At 40.4% G+C, this 18,376-nt stretch overlaps 1 protein-coding gene across 2 annotated transcripts in view; it reads left to right on the plus strand.

Moving 5' to 3' along the window:
- The first annotated feature begins 303 nt into the window (after nt 1-303).
- The window catches only part of LOC131920496 (ATP-binding cassette sub-family G member 3-like), a 54,924-nt gene continuing 36,851 nt past the window's right edge, over nt 304-18,376 (plus strand). For both annotated transcript variants that reach the window (XM_059274870.1, XM_059274871.1), the window contains exons 1-8: nt 304-521; nt 2,551-2,610; nt 3,228-3,342; nt 3,891-4,043; nt 7,361-7,497; nt 12,595-12,746; nt 15,871-15,972; nt 16,896-17,146. In XM_059274870.1, the coding sequence (XP_059130853.1) occupies nt 319-521; nt 2,551-2,610; nt 3,228-3,342; nt 3,891-4,043; nt 7,361-7,497; nt 12,595-12,746; nt 15,871-15,972; nt 16,896-17,146 (1,173 nt within the window). In that variant the 5' untranslated portion in view covers nt 304-318. The remainder of the gene's footprint in view (nt 522-2,550; nt 2,611-3,227; nt 3,343-3,890; nt 4,044-7,360; nt 7,498-12,594; nt 12,747-15,870; nt 15,973-16,895; nt 17,147-18,376) is intronic.

The raw sequence follows: 18,376 nt of genomic DNA on the forward strand, positions 1-18,376 counted from the left end.
TTTGAAGTAAGACAAATCTGCCCCCTCATCTGTCCCCTTCTTCCTTTATCAATTATGAATCACATTTATACTCTGCTCATTAGGGCTCATTTGTTTCTTAGGAATTGGGTGTCTAAGGAGAGTCTATGTACTCAATTCCATCTGCTTCTCGTTGGGTCCTTAGGTAATCACAGTGATATGTACATCAAGAAGGAATCTGCCTATGACTGTGCAGTTTAAAACAATCCTGAAGTGTGCTGTGTTGTGTAATAATGTTGTGTGTGTGGACCATCAACTCACTATTGCTGTTTCTTCTACAGGAAGGAAGAACCTCTGGAGATGTCTTCCAATAATGACCCTGTTACAATCCCGATGATAGAAAGAAATCCCAGTGACCTTCCTGGAATGGACACCAGTGACCCAGACACATTGACCGGAGTGGCTGTGTTGAGTTTTCATAACATCAGCTATCGAGAGACAGTGCAGAGTGGCTTTCCATTCCGTAAAAAAACGCGTATAATAGAAAGACTATCTAATATCAAGTATGTTCATGAACTAAAGGGACCACAACATTGAACAACTTTTCAACCAACAGACTTTCTCTTTATCAATTATCTGTGTGTGTGTATGTATGTGTTTGTGTGTATTCAGTGTATATACCTGTTTAGTGTGTGTTTAAGTGTATGTGTGTTCACATATATATATGTTTATATGTGTGTATAAGTGTATGTGTGTGCACAAGTTCACATGTGCACATGTGTGCATGCTATGACACACCCATGGCACAAGGACATCACAGGACAACCTTGAGCACTGGTCTTCACCTTCTACCGTGTTGCAGACAGAGTCTCTCACTGTTCACTGCTGGGTATGCCAGACAAGCAGCCTGCAAGTGTCCTGGGATTCTCCTGTCTGTTTCCCATCTCTCCATAGAGCATGGAGTTATAGGTACCCACTACTGCACCCAATGTCATGTGAATTCTGGATGTTTAACTTAGGTCCTCCCCTCACACAGCAATTGATTCATCCAATGAACCATCCCCCAGCCTCAGCTTGTCATATATACAGATAGATTCATGATCACAGTGAAATTAATGAGATGGAGACTAAAAGAACAGCTTAATGGATTAATGACACAAAAAGTTGGTTCTTTAAAAACACAAACAAGCTTGACAATCTCTTAGACATATTACACACAAAAAACACCCTGAAAAATGATTTTAGTTCAATAAAATTAGGGATGAAAACATAATACCAAACATACTATTAAAATCAACATATGATGAGGGAATATTGAAAATTTAATACCTAGAAATTTGAATATATAAAAGAACTGTATACATGTCTGTACGCACATGCACTCTCATAACTGAACTGAGAGTTTCTGACAGGCTGTCTGGGTCAGTTACAAGTGATGAGATGGAAGCAATGAGGAAGTCCCAACAGCAGAAAGTCTGGGTCCACGTGTATTTGCTCAAAATTTATTAAGAGCTAAGAAGAGCTAAAACCAATATTCCACACATTGTTCCATAACATAGAGAAGGCTTGCTTCTGACCAAATTCTGAGGACAGAGCACACATACCAAGATTTCCCCGCTCACTCTGTATAGACTCTTCCTCCCAACCCCAACCATGGCCTCTATTCTTGGGCACCGGTCATTTCTGCTCCTCCACCAGAACTTCCATCATTTTCTTACTAAGAGGGGAATGGGCAGGGCAAAGGTTTAACACATTGTCTGGATATGAAATAATAAGAAATAGGAACATACCTAAGTTTTCTATAAGAATATGCTTTTTTCAATCTGGATATTTACTACTCTGAATCAACCAATCAGTTTTTTTTTTTGAGACATAATATGTGTTTGTGCTGTACCTATACATCAGTGAAGAATTTCCTCTGCTTGAGGGATGTCTCCCAGTTCTGAACTGATTGTATTCTAATCTCTTTATCAGGTCGGGAAATCATCATTTTGTGGGTGTGTGTTTAGCTTTTCTATTTTGATTAAGGAAGTGTTTTATTTTAGTTTGTTTTGAGTGTTAAACTTGGCCGCGATCCTGTCCTCTGTAGAGCTTCTTCCTAGTCTTTGGATTTCTACTTAATATGCTTTGATCCTATTTTAATAGTAATGACACTGCTACTGATATTCCATAAATCACTGGTTTCTTGTGATGAGGTTTACGAGGGCTGTATGAAGATATTGATCATCAAACATGCGCAAGAAGTTGTTGTATACTTGACACATAAAGCCCATATATGTAATAGAGTCTTCATGAGAACCTGCTACTTGCTTAAAAGAAACTTAACTTAAATGTACCATGTTTCAAAAAAGACAAATCATTTAAATAATAAACAAAAGTGCTTTTATGATATCTGTGGCATTTTTCTGTCCCCACTAGCAATTGACATCTTTTGTAAATAATAGGCTTCTATTATTATTTTAATTTTATGAATTTATACTTATATTCTGTATCAAATTTCAACCAAATTCAACAGCATACTCACTGTAGACACTAAATGAACATAACTTCTTTTAAATAGACAAATCAGCCAGTATGATTTTGTGTTAACAGTGGGATCATGAAACCTGGCCTCAATGCCATCATGGGACCTCAAGATGGGAGCCGATCTTGGTGAGTATAATGGAAAGCATATGCAAGCCCTTTGTATCCAGTTTCTGTGCTATAAAAATCACGTCTATAGGAGTTATTTAAGTATTTTGTAAGTATATCTAGTCTGGTCCCATGTGCTGTGGATAATGTGCAGGAGGGTACATTTTAATTTTCTATCAAAAACAGAAAGTCTTACTAGGTCCACTTTACTGATAGGAAATGATAGAGTGATTGGCATATGTTGTTGGGTCATATTATTATCTAATGTGGGGGAGATAGTATTAAAATTGGGAAGATGAAGCAGAAGTTTTCTGGAGACAAGAAATCATCACCAGGGCTAATTCTCAAAATACAGCTGCACATTACCAGTTTGAGTCCCAAGATAAGATAGCAGGGAGGGATGGTCATATGCATCGTGTCTTGCATTCATAATTCTGGGCTGTATTAGAAAACATACTGAACAGGAATGAGTGTGTGTGCTTGTGTGTATGTGTGTGATCTCAGTTAAACTTTTGACTTGTTTACTACTTAATTTTATGCTTACTTTATATGCAGGATTTTTATTCTGAATAGCTAAAAGGTGATAGCTTTTATTGAAGGGAAAAAGTAAATTATGCAATATATGTAACTCTTTGTAGGTTACTAGATGTCTTAGCTGCAAGGAAAGATCCACGTGGATTATCAGGAGATATTTGGATAAATGGAAAACCTCGACCTGCTAATTTCAAATGTACTTCTGGTTATGTACCACAGGTAAGTGTTGGTGGGTTTGTAATTTTATATTTCTCCTGGTTTTGTATGGTTAGATGCTTAGCTTATAGATTTGTGTGTTTCCAATTAATTATATGACACATTTATAGTCCCAACTTTCTCTGCACCAGCTTTTCCTACTGACTCATTAGCCTGAGGCAGGCATTATTAAATAGGAAGATGGGGAGTATTGGAGTCTGACAGCTGTGGTACAGCATTAGTAACTGCAGCTGGGATTTAATTCTACAAATACTAAACTGTTGTCCGATTTTGCCATTCCTTCATCTTTCTCCACTGCTTAGAAGTTGTGTTCTGCAAATAATTGCAGGTAACAGTCATCTAAATCCCTGTGCTCTACTTGGAAGGCAAATGGAAAGGGGTGCAAATGAATTCATCAGGCTCTCTACTTGAAATTAGTAAAATTGAAAGAACATTTTAAAGTAGAGCATTACATTGGGAATGCTGTATGTGTGACTAGGTTACATATATTACAGTGATAGTCTTACTGATATCTGTTTGTAATTAAATTTAACATTCCATTTAACCTTAAGAATGATGTGGTAATGAGCACAGTGACTGTGAGAGACAATATAGAGTTCTCAGCAGCTCTTCGACTCCCAATGACTGTAACAAGAGATGAAAGAAAAAGACGAATTGATGAGATCCTTGAACTTCTGGATCTGGATAAAGTGGCAAATATCAAGGTAATGTGAAGAAAAATCTTGACTCAGAGTCAAAAAGTATGAGAGAGAGAGAGAGAGAGAGAGAGAGAGAGAGAGAGAGAGAGAGAGAGAGAGAGAGAGAGAGAGAGAGATCCCTGTGTGGATTATATGACCCTCTGTCAGCAGTTTCCTCTAATGTGTGTGGTCCAGGTGGCTGCTCTCTGTATTAATGAGTAAGTGACTGGTTACATGATGTAAAGTGGAGATTGAGCTGGGAAGCCTTCTTAGCAATGGTTAAACCTGGGAATGGAGTGTGATCCAGAAGGGAAGTGTTCCTCACATGGCCATTTCCAAGTTTCCTCACATGAGCCTCCTCTTCCTCAGCCTTAAACTCTTGACTCATGGAGAATCTGGCAAGTGCTTTTTTCTGTTTATTGTCTCTTCCCTGAGGACTTGTCCCTTTGTTGTTTCAGAATGTTTTCTGGACTGACATATGACGTGGGATTGAGGACTCTGGCTCTGTGTTTCACTCTGTATTTATTTCCTCCAGGGTTGTACCTGGTCTCTTTAGCATTTACTTCTGACTTGTTCAGGGCTTGTTATTTTCTGTAGCCTTTCTGTGTTTTTATCCCATCCTGTCTGTGGTGGCTAGTGTTAACTGTCACCTTGACACAGTCTGGAGCCACCTGGAATCATCTAGAAGAGAGTCTCAATAAGGGATTGTAGTCAGTTGTCTTGTGGACATTTCTGAGGTGACTGTCTTGATTTAAGCGATGTGGAAAGACCCAGCCCACTCAGGCAGCACCATTCTTTGTGTTTGGGTCCTGGGTGTCATGAGAATGGGGAAAGTGGGTTGAACACTGACAGGCCTGCACGCATTCATCCTCTCTGTGCTCTTGACTGGCTGTAACCAGCTGCATTGGCTTCCTGCCTGGACTTCCCTGCAATGGTTAACTGTACTTTGAAATGAGTGCCGAAATAAAACCTTTTGCTCCTTGTTTACCTTTTATCTTAGCGACTGGCCCTAAAACTAGGATACACTTTTGCCCTCACTCCCCATTTCCTTATCTTCTGTTAATATTTATTCCCAGACCCTGTGTAAGGTTTTATACACACAACCTTGGGCAAGTGTAACAGTGAGTAGACCAGTGATGCCTCCTGTTGAGACTTGTGCAGGACCAGGAAAGGTAATAAATAGATGAGCAGTGAACTTCACAGCTGACTATTATAATAGCTAGCTTGTTTCTTACTGACATATTAAAAAGAATATTATATAGTATTCTATCCCTTTATACCTATTCTCTATCCATGAAAAATAAGGACATTTGTTTATCTTAATAATTCCATTTTTAACTATCAAAATGAAATAAATCTTGATATACTCAGGCCTGTCAGGCTACAACCATTCACATTTCCCAAATATTTTTTTATTATTAAATTGTTTATAAAACCTGACTAAGTACTGTATTTGCTATATGCTTAGAGATTATACTATCAAGATTGCTTTCCTTTTCTTGTGTTCTCCAAAACATCCTGTCTCTTACAATGACATCAACTCATTGAGAAGTTTATATGTAGATGTCTTCTGAGAAGACATTTGGTGGTACTGATGAAAATGTGCTCCCCAGAATATGATTTTCATGGATTAACTCCTATGGAGGCTCCTCGTTAGAGGCAGTGAGGAACAGGAAGGTAAGGGTTGTTGATTCTCACAATACTTCTCCACAGTCATGTATGAGATGTTTGTCTTGTTGGGAAGAATAGAAAAGTTGATGTTTACCATGCTTTCTTTTTTCCTGAGCGATGGAATTTTGTTTCCTTTGGCTCTGTTTATTTACATGGTTTTATGTCTACAATAAGGTACATTTTAAGGTACATTTTTTAATTTCTTGACAGTCATGAAATGTAATACATTACAAGAATTTTCATATAATTTTTTAATGATAGCTTTCAAAAAAGGTGTGTGTGTGTGTGTGTGTGTGTGTGTGTGTGTGTGTGTGTGTGTCTGCCTGAATGCCATAGTATACATATGGAGGTCATAGGACATCTTTGTCAAGGGTCCATTCTCTCTCCCCACCTTGATTTTAAGTCAGCCTCTGTCTCATTCTGCTGATGCCCTACACACATGCCTAATGCTCCTGATCCACCTCCCATCTCACTATAATTACATCTTGATGGAATTATGGATGCATTCCACTGCATATGGCTTTTTATGTTAGTTCCAGGGATTGAACCTAGGCTTCAGGCTTGTGTGGCAAGTGCATTTCCCTACTAAAACTTCTCTTCAGCCTTTCATAAGATTTTGATTTAAGAAATGTAGAGGCAGTAGGTGGTTTCTGTAAAGTTTGACTGATATATAGCCAGCACATTAGTACACTTGCTAATATCAGCCTCCCGGGCTTCTGAATATTTACAGCATCACACTCACTAAAGCCGTTTCTCACTGCGGCATTTTAAAAGAACCTTAGGGAGTATCTTACTCCTGAGTACTTAATTACTTTTCATCCATAAAAATAAGGACATCTACTTACCTAGAAACTCTATTCTTAACTATCAAAATGAATAATTCCTTTATATCCTCAGCCTTGTCTTGACCACACTCATCCACATTCCCCAGACATCTTTTGTTGTATATTGTCCGTAGGGCTTGGTCGTGGTTTTGATTATCATGTTTGAGAAGAATTGTTCCCTATTTCTGTGACCCCCCTCAACCTTTTAATCTCTCTCACTTTACACAATGACATTGACTGGTGCAAAGACCAGAACAGTTTGACCTGTAGACTATACCACCTTTTGAATTTGCCTTTAAGGATGAGTAATGAATTCTGTAATGCTGTACCAAATAAATATGTCAATTCATGAACTCTTAAGGAAGTTGAAAGGCCCTAATAAGGCAATGTCAGATTTTTGATAAAAAGCAGTATATGTGTGTGTGCTGTGTAGTATGTGTTTTGTTGTGTGTCTGTTGTGTGTATCTGTGTGAGTGTGCGTGTGTTGGGAGGGTGTTAAATGATAACTAAATTACTAGAGATACTTCATCTTCTCCTGTCCCGTCTTCCTCCTCTTAGACAGAGATCTCACTGTGCCAGTCTTGGAGTGTGATAACTCATTACCCTAGAACATGTGACTTGATAAAGAATGAACAGTAACTGTCATTAGCATGGGCTTCATGTCAAGTCTGACCTGAGCCTTTATCTCCTCACTTGGGAAAGAGAATAGTCCTTCTTCTCCCAGGTACCCATACTCTGCTCCTGGGGATAAAGACATAACAAAATCTATTCTTGCCTAGACAGTCTAGTTCACCAAATGACAATGACTGTGATTGTTCTTGTTGATAATGGTGGTCATTGGTGCTCTAGCCTAGATCAAAAGCACTCAGGAAAAGGACCAGTATAGCAATGGAGCTGGTCACAGAGCATCCCATTCTGTTCTTGGATGATCCCACCACTGGCTTAGACTTCAGGACTACAACAGATGTTATCTTGATCCTGAGAAGGTAAGTGCTGAAGAAACATTAAGTTTTATTCACTTAATACCTGGTCACTTGTGTGTATTTTTGGTGCAGGGATTCAGAAGTAAGCATCAGAATTTCTTCCTTGATTGTTAAAGGGAAACTTCAATTAACAAGGAACACACATCAAGACAATGAGACAAGAGCATAGGGAAAGATGGCTGTGGGGAGGTGCAACACTGCTTTAAATAAATGTCCCCATAACCCGCAAGCATGTGACAAGTGAGCTGAGGATGAGTGGGTGAGATCTGAACAGAGTGCTGACAAGACAGAAAACTAATTTTCTGAGGCAAAGCATGTTTAATGTGTCTTCTGAGGCCTGTCTCACTGAGCTGTGGATGGTGTCTCCTTCCTCTTTATGTGTCTATGCCCTGATCTTAAATGGACACCAGTTACATTAGGACATACTAGTAATGAGGACCTATAGGTGCCAGCCCTAAAGGCCTCTTTCAGGGTCCAAAAAAGAAGCTTCAACAAGTGAGGAAAATCTAATGATCTTAGGGTGAAGGAATGAGTCCGCTCACACTGTGCTCTTTCTATGCATGCTTCTTGTTCTCTTGTCTCTGTTTGTTCTCCAAAGTTTCCAGTTTATATACACATACAATCAGTAATTCTCTGGCCAAAACAAGGTCACAAGGCTTGAGTCTTTCAGGGTCTTAAAGGCAGATAGGGAATGCACCAAGGAGTGACTATCAGGCTTTCTTTATGACTCACAGTGGGAGTGACTTGTAAAAGCCTCAGTGAACTCTTAAAATGAACGGGGTCAAATGAAAAGGAGAGAGATCTTAAATCAGTAGAGAAGTCTACAATGGGAAGAGGGAAATTCGTGTGTGTTATTACATTCCTAAGTGCGGTTAGAAATAAGCTAATCAAAGAATGGATGTGAAAATATGTGTAAGGAGATATATGTGTTAAGAACTTGTTTAAGATTAGTGTGAGGTTAGCTTAAGACAATACTTTCCTATCTACTGGCAGGGTGAGTCCAGGGCACTCTTGTTCCCTATCTATGTGAGGGCTGTGAATCAACAAATTCAAGCATGTCATAATTCTATGTCCTTGGGCATCTGTGAATGTCTCAAATGAGAATCTTTTTCCTGGACACTAACATTGACCAACTGCCTGTCAAAGATAATTGAAGGAAAGCAGACTTCTAAGTTTATACTGGGAAATGGAACAAAGGTTTGACTGTATGACTTACTTTCACACATTGCTGGAAAAGTCATCCAGTGTTCCAGTGCATAAGAGAAATTGTGCCCAATAAGTGATCAATACACTGCTAAGCTGTGGGAAGAAATCTCAAAGTTGTAATACGAGGGAAGGAGCTATGGGTTCACACAAGAAATCTACAATAAAAAATCAGCCAATTCATTCGAAAGGCAATAATTCCAATATTTAATCCTCCATCAAAATATCCATGTTTCTAGTAGGTTCATGTTCTAAATAAGAGCTGAGATCTCACTGCATAATCTTGTGGCCTGCAATAGCTCATGTTAATGGTTCCTGACACACTAGTATTCTCATTTAAACTCAATTACCTTTTAAAAGACTGTCTCCAATTATAAAAACATTCTAAGATCTTAGATGTGAGGACTTCAACAAATGAGTCTTTGGAAGGACAGAATTCAGCCCTCCACATTCACAGTTGAAGAGAGGGGGTTGGTTGGGTTGGGTGTAGATTGCCTGGACCACCTGGGCCACTGTTAGGACTAAGGTTTCCATGGCAGGGGATGTGAGAAGGCTTCTGAGTTTAGAGCAGAGCATGCATCATGGAGAAGGTTGTACACTTGCATCATGGGGATGTAAAAATGTCAGCAGGAGGCTGAGATATGCGGGTTCCTTAGCTAGGGAATGGTATGTTTTGAGTGTGCTTTGAAGATAGAATAAATAGGGTTATCTCTGGGGTTAGCTCTGGATGTGATGGCTGAGGGAATGATTCCCAAGGTCTAAGTCCTTCACCTGGGGAAGAATGAACTAAATGAAGTGATATTTCCTTCTTTCAAGAAAGGTGTCTGGGGCTAAAATATTTATAGGGAAAAGTGTAAGAGGTAGGTTTTTACATTTTAAAATATAATAAAAGTTTCACACTGACTGAATAACCCCAAGAACCATATAAGGACTGTCCCATTCCCATGACCTGGGCTCCTGGCTGTTGAACTTTACTGCACTCTCTGTCTGTCCTTCCTTCCCCTTCTTTGTTTTGTTCTAACATCACGGTCCATCACCCTAACCACTCCTGCCTGTCCCTCCAAGAACTACATCATCCACCCTTGCACCTTCCCAGTGATGAAGTCAACACCTGGGGCCTTGTCACCTTCTAGTCTGTAAACTCCTCAGGTGTCACACCTTCCCTGTCTGTCCCCTCTCCTGTCTGCTTCAGGACACTCTAACATCAAGTTCTTGCTCATTTTCAGTAAGGAACACTTCTCTCTGTCCCTGTGTCTCCTGCCATGGCTAGTCTTAGTGCATTGCATGGGGCCATCCTAAGTGTGGTTTCTCCCAGGGTTCTTGGAGTAGACTCAAGCCCTGATATGCTGTGTTCTCCTTTGTCTCCAACAGTCCTCGAAGTGCATCCTAGTGATAGAATCATTTTAATTTTTTAAATTTTATTTATTTATTTATTTAATGTGTGTGTGTGTGTGTGTGTGTGTGTCTAGCATGCATGTAGAGGTCATAAGAAAACTCAAGAAACTTGCTTTTCTCCTTCCACTAAGTGAAGTCAGGTCTTGAGACTTGGGATCAAATGCCTTTATCCATTGAAACATCTTGCCTTCCTTGCTTGAATCTTGGTCATCTAACCATGCTGGTGCTTGCTGGTTATATTATATGAAATTGTAGCTTTTCCTCTGTGATTTATGAATAGTCTTTCTGGGAAAACAGTTGGCTATTATGTCATTAGTCTGCCCCATCTCGTCTCTACCAACCAGTTGTCCTGCTGGAGTTCAAGAAGTACTCTATCATGCCCCACTCTTTTACTCCCTTTTTTCTATCTCTCCTTTCCTCCCTCACTCTCTTTCTTTTGTTCTGTTTGTCTTTTTTTTTTTTTTTTAGTTTTTCAAGACAGGGTTTCTCTGTGTATCCTTGGCTGTCCTGGAACTCACTCTGTAGACCAGGCTGCCCTCAAACTCACAGAGATCTGTAGCTAGAGTTTTCCTGCCTGACCCACAGTCAGGACAAATCTCTCTCACCCGCCAGTCCCACAGCCACTCAGACCTGACCAAGTAAACACAGAGACTTATGTTGGTTACAAACTGTATGGCCGTGGCAGGCTTCTTGCTAACTGTTCTTATAGCTTAAATTAATCCATTTCCATTAATCTATGCCTTGCCACATGGCTCGTGGCTTACCGGCATCTTCACATGCTGTTTGTCATCGTGGCGGCTGGCAGTGTCTCTCTCTCTCTCAGCCTTCCACTTCCCAGCTTTATTCTCCTCCTTGTCCCGCCTACACTTCCTGCCTAGCCAATGGCCAATCAGTGTTTTATTTATTGACTAATCAGCAACACATTTGCCATACAGAACATCCCACAGCAGAGATCCACCTGCCTTTGCCTCCCAAGTGTTGGCATTTAAGGCATGTGCCACCATTGCCCTAGCCTTTCTATTTGTCTTAATGAAACAGAGTCTCATGTAACCTAGGTGGGCCTTGAACTCCTGATTCTCCCAAGTGCTGGGGCATTACAGACATGCCACAATACCCAGCTTTTACAAGAAATGTAATTCTTTATTGGTTCTTTGGGAGTTTTACATCATGCACCCCAATCCCACCCAACTCCCTGTCTGTCCCCCTGTATCCACACTTCACCCTCATGGCATCCCATAAAGAAAAACTTAAAAAGAAAAAAAAATAAGAAAATAAAAATATTAATTAAAAATTAAACAAAACAATACAAAAGAGAGACAGCAACAACTGAAACAACAGAACAAAACAAAAACAAACACTTCACTCCTCTGTCTCTCCCCCTCCCCATCTCCTCTTCATTTGTATTAGTGGCACTGGGAACTGCAGCACGTCATGGAGTAAGACCCTTCTTTCCAAACAGCTTTACTTGTATAACCAGTTGTTGGTGAGGTTCAAGGCCTCTGGCTTCTGGTACACCGTCAATGCAGGACCCTCACTGAAACTCCTCTGGGATATCCTGCTGCTACCCTGAGTCATGGAGATCCTGCAGCTATGGTTCTGCAGGATCAGTCCCTACATGTGCTACAGCAGGTCACAGATGGGGTAGATGTTGGGTTGGGCAAACTCAAAGCCCTGGATGTGTGCCTGGGTGGTAGCTGGGCTGGTCAGTTCAAGACAGATGTGCCACCACACCCAGCTTTTATAAACGTATTTTCAAAGAGTTTTAAACAGTGTTTTGGGTTATCGGTTCTCCTAACAGAAGATATGACTCCCTGAAATGGTAGTTCAGCTTATTTTTTCCTATCTTGGAATTAAACCAACAATCAAATCCCAGGTTTGCCCCTCACTAACTATGACCCCTTGGCCTGCTGCTTGATCTTTTAAGCCTTATTAACAAGAAGTGGGAAGTTGTATTGACATGCCTTATGCCGATATTGTGAAATTTGAGATGAGGTTCTTGCTGAAAGGTTTAGAAGGGAGAACAAGTGGTTAGTAATGTGAATAACATTATCAGAACAATGAAAACCAATTCCTGAAGAGGAAGAACGTGAAAGGGATGGAAGGGAATTACAATCATAGTTGTAATCTTTGCTCTGTCATGGGTTCTCAGGCTTGAGTGAACCTTCTGAACACTGGGCTGCATGTTCGTGATATGGATTCTTTACACTGACTCCCAGATATTCTGATCCAGTGTCTAAAAGACTATGCAGCGATCTATATACTAACACTTGAGTGGACCCCAGACTACGGCTGTCCCACATTTTAGAAGTCCTAATCTTTTAAATAAAAGCTTGGAGCTTGGTTTCTCTATCAAGTGCATAATACAAGTGAGAGGAGATGTTTTTAAGAAAAACTCAAGCTGAAATGGGAACAAAGAGTATACCTTCAGGAATAAAATATTTTGTTAAGAACTTCAAGTTTTCAATGTCCAGTGACTTATGATTTTTCCCTCTTTAAACTTAGGATGTCTATGAGGGGATGGACAATCATCTTCTCCGTTAATCAGCCCCAGTACACCATCTTCAGATTTTTTGATAGCCTCACCTTAGTGGCCTCAGGAAAAGTCATGTATCACGGGCCTGCACAAAAGACGTTGGAGTACTTCACATCTGCAGGTATGGCTGGCTTTTGCTGTGAGAGCTCCTTCATTCTTGGGATCTAGGAAGAGAAAAGGGCTTCTCAGGAGTACTGCTTGACCCTCATGCAGACTTACTGTGTGTGTGTTTCTCCATTTTAAATACCTTTGGTTAATTTGGTGACAGGACTCTGTTAGTTGTGCAGCAGAGGCTTGTTGTTCAGGTCTCTTTTCTTTCTGCTGTTCTGTCTCATGCCTGTGTTACAGTATTTTTCCTGAGCTTCTTGTTCTGTTTTCCAGTTGTGGTGACCCTCTTAATTAACATACTGGCCTCAGGCCCAGTTATCTGTCACTGGAACAGCTTTGGAAAGCCCAGCATCATCCTGTTCTTGTTCAGGTAGCAGATGGTGGTTTTCAGTTTTCTCCTGGTGTGGTCTGACTCTGAGGAGCTGTGGAGATGTTACTTAAGTCAGCAGTAATTTTGCATTTCAGGTTTAGTCAATGATTGGGGGATAGAGTGGCTTAAGTCTGGCTTCTGTGGACTCATGTTTTTCATCTACCCGGTTTGTTCAGAGTCAGATGGGATGAAGACATATTTTGTAATGGTTCATGCTGTCAGTTTCATCTTAGAGAAATATGAATATAGTTATGGAAGATTCTCTGTGACTACAAATATAGGTTTAAAATATTTGCAGTACAATACTCTTTGTTTTTGATTAATCTTGGTCATTTAAAAAGGTGCAAACATTTGTGAGTCTATGGAGTCCAATAAAAATTTAAACCAAATTCAAATGATTCTATCACAGGAAGAGTTCACATATCTATGTCTATGTCCAGCCTATGTCTAGTTCACATCTATGTCTATGTATAGCCTATGCCCATGTCATGTCTATATCTAGTCTAGGTCTATTCTGTGTCCATGTCTAGATTTGTCTATGACCATATCTGTGTCTTGTTTATTCCTATGTTTAGTCTATGTATCTGTCTAGTTGTCTTTGTCTATGTCCTAGGTTATGTCTATTCTATGTCTATGTATTGTATATGTTTATGTGTATATGTATGTATAGCACCAACATACACACGTATACAATAGGCAGTGAAGCAGAGATTGCTGAACAATTATGGGTATATATATAATAGGAAAGGGCAAATTAGTGGGGGAGGGACAAAAGAGGAAAAAATTTGTTGTAGAATATTATTTCAAGCTTTGTTACTTTTTTTGTTTTTGAATGTTTATTTAATGATGCAAAGATGTGTTTGATTAAATAAAATTCACCTGCGGTCAGAAGGCTGAGTCAGCAACTAGCTGAAAGGAAGTGGTAGAGAGGAGCCAGGTGAAAAAGGATTTATAAGGACGGGCAAGAAGCATGAAGGCTTTTTGGAAGATGCCAGCAATGAGGAGGTGAGGTAATTGCTATTCAGCCTCTGAAGAGCAGAATTCCACCTTAACCTTTGAATCTTGAGTTCTTTAGAGGGACAAAGGTTTAGTTAAGTTCCCTTCCTACCTTTGCAAGAGTTGGAGCCGGAGGGAACAGAATTCCCTCTGGCTACAGCCCTTGGAGCCTAACTGCTACTAGTGGTGGAGTTGCAGTTGCTGATTTGGACAGCTGTGGCTTAAAAGGCAGCAATAATTTAAAAAAGACAACAAGAAAACCTTTAGGCTACATTCCTAAAGGTAGCCACCAAGGTCTGTTCCCTTATTTGGCCACTTCTTCCTCCTGAAGTTGACTATCAAGGCCCAGTTATCAAAATATTGAAGTCTAGCAATCAAAAGCCCCATTTGGCTCACTTAATTAACATTCTCAGTTAAAACTAAACACCTCATCCTAACAGGAGGGTCCCCTTTTGCCTTTATAACCCACCTTTGCCTATGAGCCATGCCTGCCTCCTCTCTATCCTTTGTCCCTCTGGGACAAATAACCTTTTGCCCTCTCTCTTACCCCTTTTCTCCCTTGTTACCTTCCCTTTTTCTGGGGCAAATGAATCTCCTTTGTGCTGAGAACTTGATCTTGGGGGTCCTGAGCAGATATTGGTCTCTTACAGCCATCTTATAGTAAAAGCAAATGAGGTTCATTTCTGTTTATGATTAACCCTGTTTCTCAAAACTGGGCTATGCTTCATTTTGGGTGCCATATTGTTGTTGCTGTGTGTCTTGACACGAGTGTGTGGGTTCACTCAGGTCCGTGGAATGAAGACTCAGAAGCATCTTAAGAATGAATCTAGCCTTTCATGACTGCAGGGGGGGGGGGGCAGCCTGGAAGGACTGAAACACTTTCCCTCCAACCTAGGGCATTTTTGTTTCTCTCTAATTACAGATTACCCAATTAATTTCAGTACCTTCAAAGCAACCTGAAAGGAGCTCCCAGAGATAAAATGCCAAGTGCAGATTCCTTGATTTCTCAGGTACCAGGATTTTCCTGGTTTCCTGAATCAAGTTTTGCATAGGCCTTTGATCCTTGGGGGACTCTCTGATCCTTGACTCTCAGACAAGATTCACATAGGGTGATCAGAGAAACAAAAGGTGTGGTTAAAAAAGGAAGGATTAGGACCAGGTGCTACTCTTTGGAGCCAGGCCAGGGGCTCAACAGGATTGCAGCCACAAATTGTTGTTCTTTGTTTTTGTTCTTTTGGGAGGCCTGCCACCCAGCTCCCAAATAAATCACAGAGGGAGGCTTCTTCTTAATTATGAATGCCCAGCCATAGCTTGGCTAGGTTTCTAGCCAGCTTTTCTTAATTTAAATTATCCCGTCTACCTTCTTCCTCTGGGCTTCTCCTGTTCTCTTACTTCTGTAAATCTTACTCTTACTCTGTAGTTGACCATGTAGCTGGGTGCCTAGCCCCTGGAGTCCTCCTCCTCCTCTGGCTCCTAGCTCTCTTCTCCCTCTTCCATTTCTTTCTTCCCACTATATACACTCTCTGCCTGCCAGCCCCGTCTACTTCTCTCTCCTGCCTTACTGTTGACCATTCAACTCTTTATTAGACCATCAGGTGTTTTACACGGTCACACTAGCACGGCTTCACAGAGTTAAACAAATGCAACACAAACAAAAGTAACACATCTTAAAATAACATCCCCCAACAGAAGTTGGTAGATTCTGTCTCTCTTTCCCATCCCACTCTCTGAAAGAGGGTCCTCAGGTTTGTGTTCTTGCCTACCTTTGTAGATTACCAATATGATTCCCACAACAACCCTGAGTACTTCTTCCTGGACATCATTAATGGAGGTTTCTCTGCTATATTAGACACAGAGGAAGATGGCCATGAAGGTATGTGAGTCTTCTAGAGTTACAGGTTTTCGACTGATTTCATTAAAACACATCCATAAGTCTCATTAGAATATAACTTTGTATGCTAATTAACTGTCCTAAAATTAGCTAATTGCCATTGCTGTTACTTAGTACTGGGTGTTTTTTTATTTAATTTATAAAAGAACATTTATATGATATTGTCACAAGGGAAATTTCTGTTAAAAAGTAAATGTAATTATTTGTCATATTATTCTTGTTATTATTTTGGATAGAGTTTGCTCATGTAGCCAGGCTAGATTTGAATGTGTGCTCTTTCTACCTCACCTCCCAAGTGTAGGTACTACAGGGCTATGCCACCATGCCTGACTTTGTTTATAACATTTTAAAAACAAGGTACTTGGCAGTTTATACATTTGCATATACATTCTCATGTGTCAAAAAGCAAGGACCAGACTTTTATGTTAAGAAGTATAGATCTATAGGGAAGGAAGACTTTGTTAAGACATGGAGTTTGGATAGGAAAAGGCCATTCAGTTTTCTGTATCCAGTAGTCAGGTCAATTAGGGACACTTTTCTAATCTGTAAAGGAATTACACAGGAGTAATTTTATTATGCTCAAACTGTGGTGGGTTGAAGATGAAGGTCAGCTGGTAGAATGCTTGCCTAGCATGCACAAAGCCTTGAGTTTGGTTCCCAGCAGCACATAGCTGTGTGTGAAGTGCATGCCTGTCATCACAGCACCTGAGATAGACACAGAAGGACCTGGAGAAGTTTAAGGTCACCCTTGGCTTTATATCAACTTTGAGGTCAGTGTAGGGCACATGAGACTGTCTCAAAGAAAAACTGACACATAATTTATGTTACTCATGAAAAGTGTCTCAGAAAAATCAGTTAAATTATTGTCTAACTGTTTCTTGTCTTTATCCACTTTTATCCCAAAGCTGACAAATATACAGAACTTTCTATGAGACGGCACCAAGTCACAGAAAAATTAGCCAATATGTATGCCCAGTCCTCCTTATACAGAGAAACGAGAACTGAACTGGATCCACTCTTGGGGGAACAGAGGGCAGGGAGGAGCTCAGCCTTGGAGGAGATCACGTGTGTCACCCCTTTCTGGCATCAGCTTGGGTGGATTATCTGCCGTTCATTCAAACATTTAAAGGATTTTCGACAGGACACTACGACTCAGGTAATCTGATGAATTATTTTAGTTGCATTGTGAAAAACTCAAGCGGAAACAGTTTGTTTCTGAGTCGGTCTACTTCAGGTCACATTTATCTTCTACTCTGTTCCATGTGTTTGTCATCTCCACTCGGCATATGGAAATATTCAATAAAACACAATTGACTTTTTACTTAGGAAAACATTTTTAGTGGTTGTTTTTTATTTAGAGGAGCTATAATGACTAATCCCAGTAGGAAATTGAATTCAGGGAAGGCAACAAGAACTTCAGCACAACTGGGAGTTCCTCATACCTGTCTAGTTTAATTCACCGGTGCATCCTACAAGTTCAAAGTCCAGGAATGAGGAAGAGAGTCAAAGGCTTCTGTCCTGTTGTAACTTTTCATGGGGTGGATGGATGGTAACTAATAAACAGATACAATTGTAGCACATCAGATGAAAGAATGGACTTTGGAGAAAGTTTAAGTAGGAAGGGTGGAGGTGACTGGGGAGGGAAAGGGGGTTGATCTGTAGTTGAAATCATGGGATGAGGAAACAGGGCCATTGATCCCCTCTGAGGGAGCCTGTGCATGCACTGCCTGAGAGATGAGCCCAGTGCAGAGTGCTGTTCCTTATTGGAGTCCAGGGTGAGAGCAGAAGCCACTCAGAGTGCAGTTCACACACAGATAGTGACTGGACTGAACAGTGCTCTTCCCTGTCAGCTGACTGTGAACTGGGAGGAAGTGAGGTTCCACTTTTCTTTAAACCAGCTCTGTAACAAGGATCGTCATGCCTTAAGATTTTCTGTTATTTTAACATGAATGTCACACAGAAATGTGGTTCTTCCAGCTCATAGGGCCATCACTTATTCATTCATATTTATTTCATGATGTTGAGAATTCTGCTGTGTTAGTGTTTGATCCTGGGGCCTCAGCCATGAGAGGACAATCATTCTACCATGGACCTACCTTCCTGTCCCTGTAACCAGAACTTATAGTCAGTTCTGTTGTTAGTGTGTTGTTATTTTATTCTCAGGAATTTAGTTTCTGTTGAACACTCAAAGGTCATGTGTTGTTGACCACAATGAAACACTACTTACTTCTTAACATGTGTGCTGCCCTTTTAATATTTCAATGCTGCTTCCTTCCCTGCATGTATGTGAATTTTCTTATCATTTGAGTTATACTGTCATTTGCTCCAGACACTTTGGCCATTTACCTGGGCATTTATGTCATAAAAGAGGCATTTTTGTGTCCAT

This window comes from Peromyscus eremicus, chromosome 10, assembly GCF_949786415.1.
Source record: "Peromyscus eremicus chromosome 10, PerEre_H2_v1, whole genome shotgun sequence".
NCBI lineage: Eukaryota > Metazoa > Chordata > Mammalia > Rodentia > Cricetidae > Peromyscus > Peromyscus eremicus.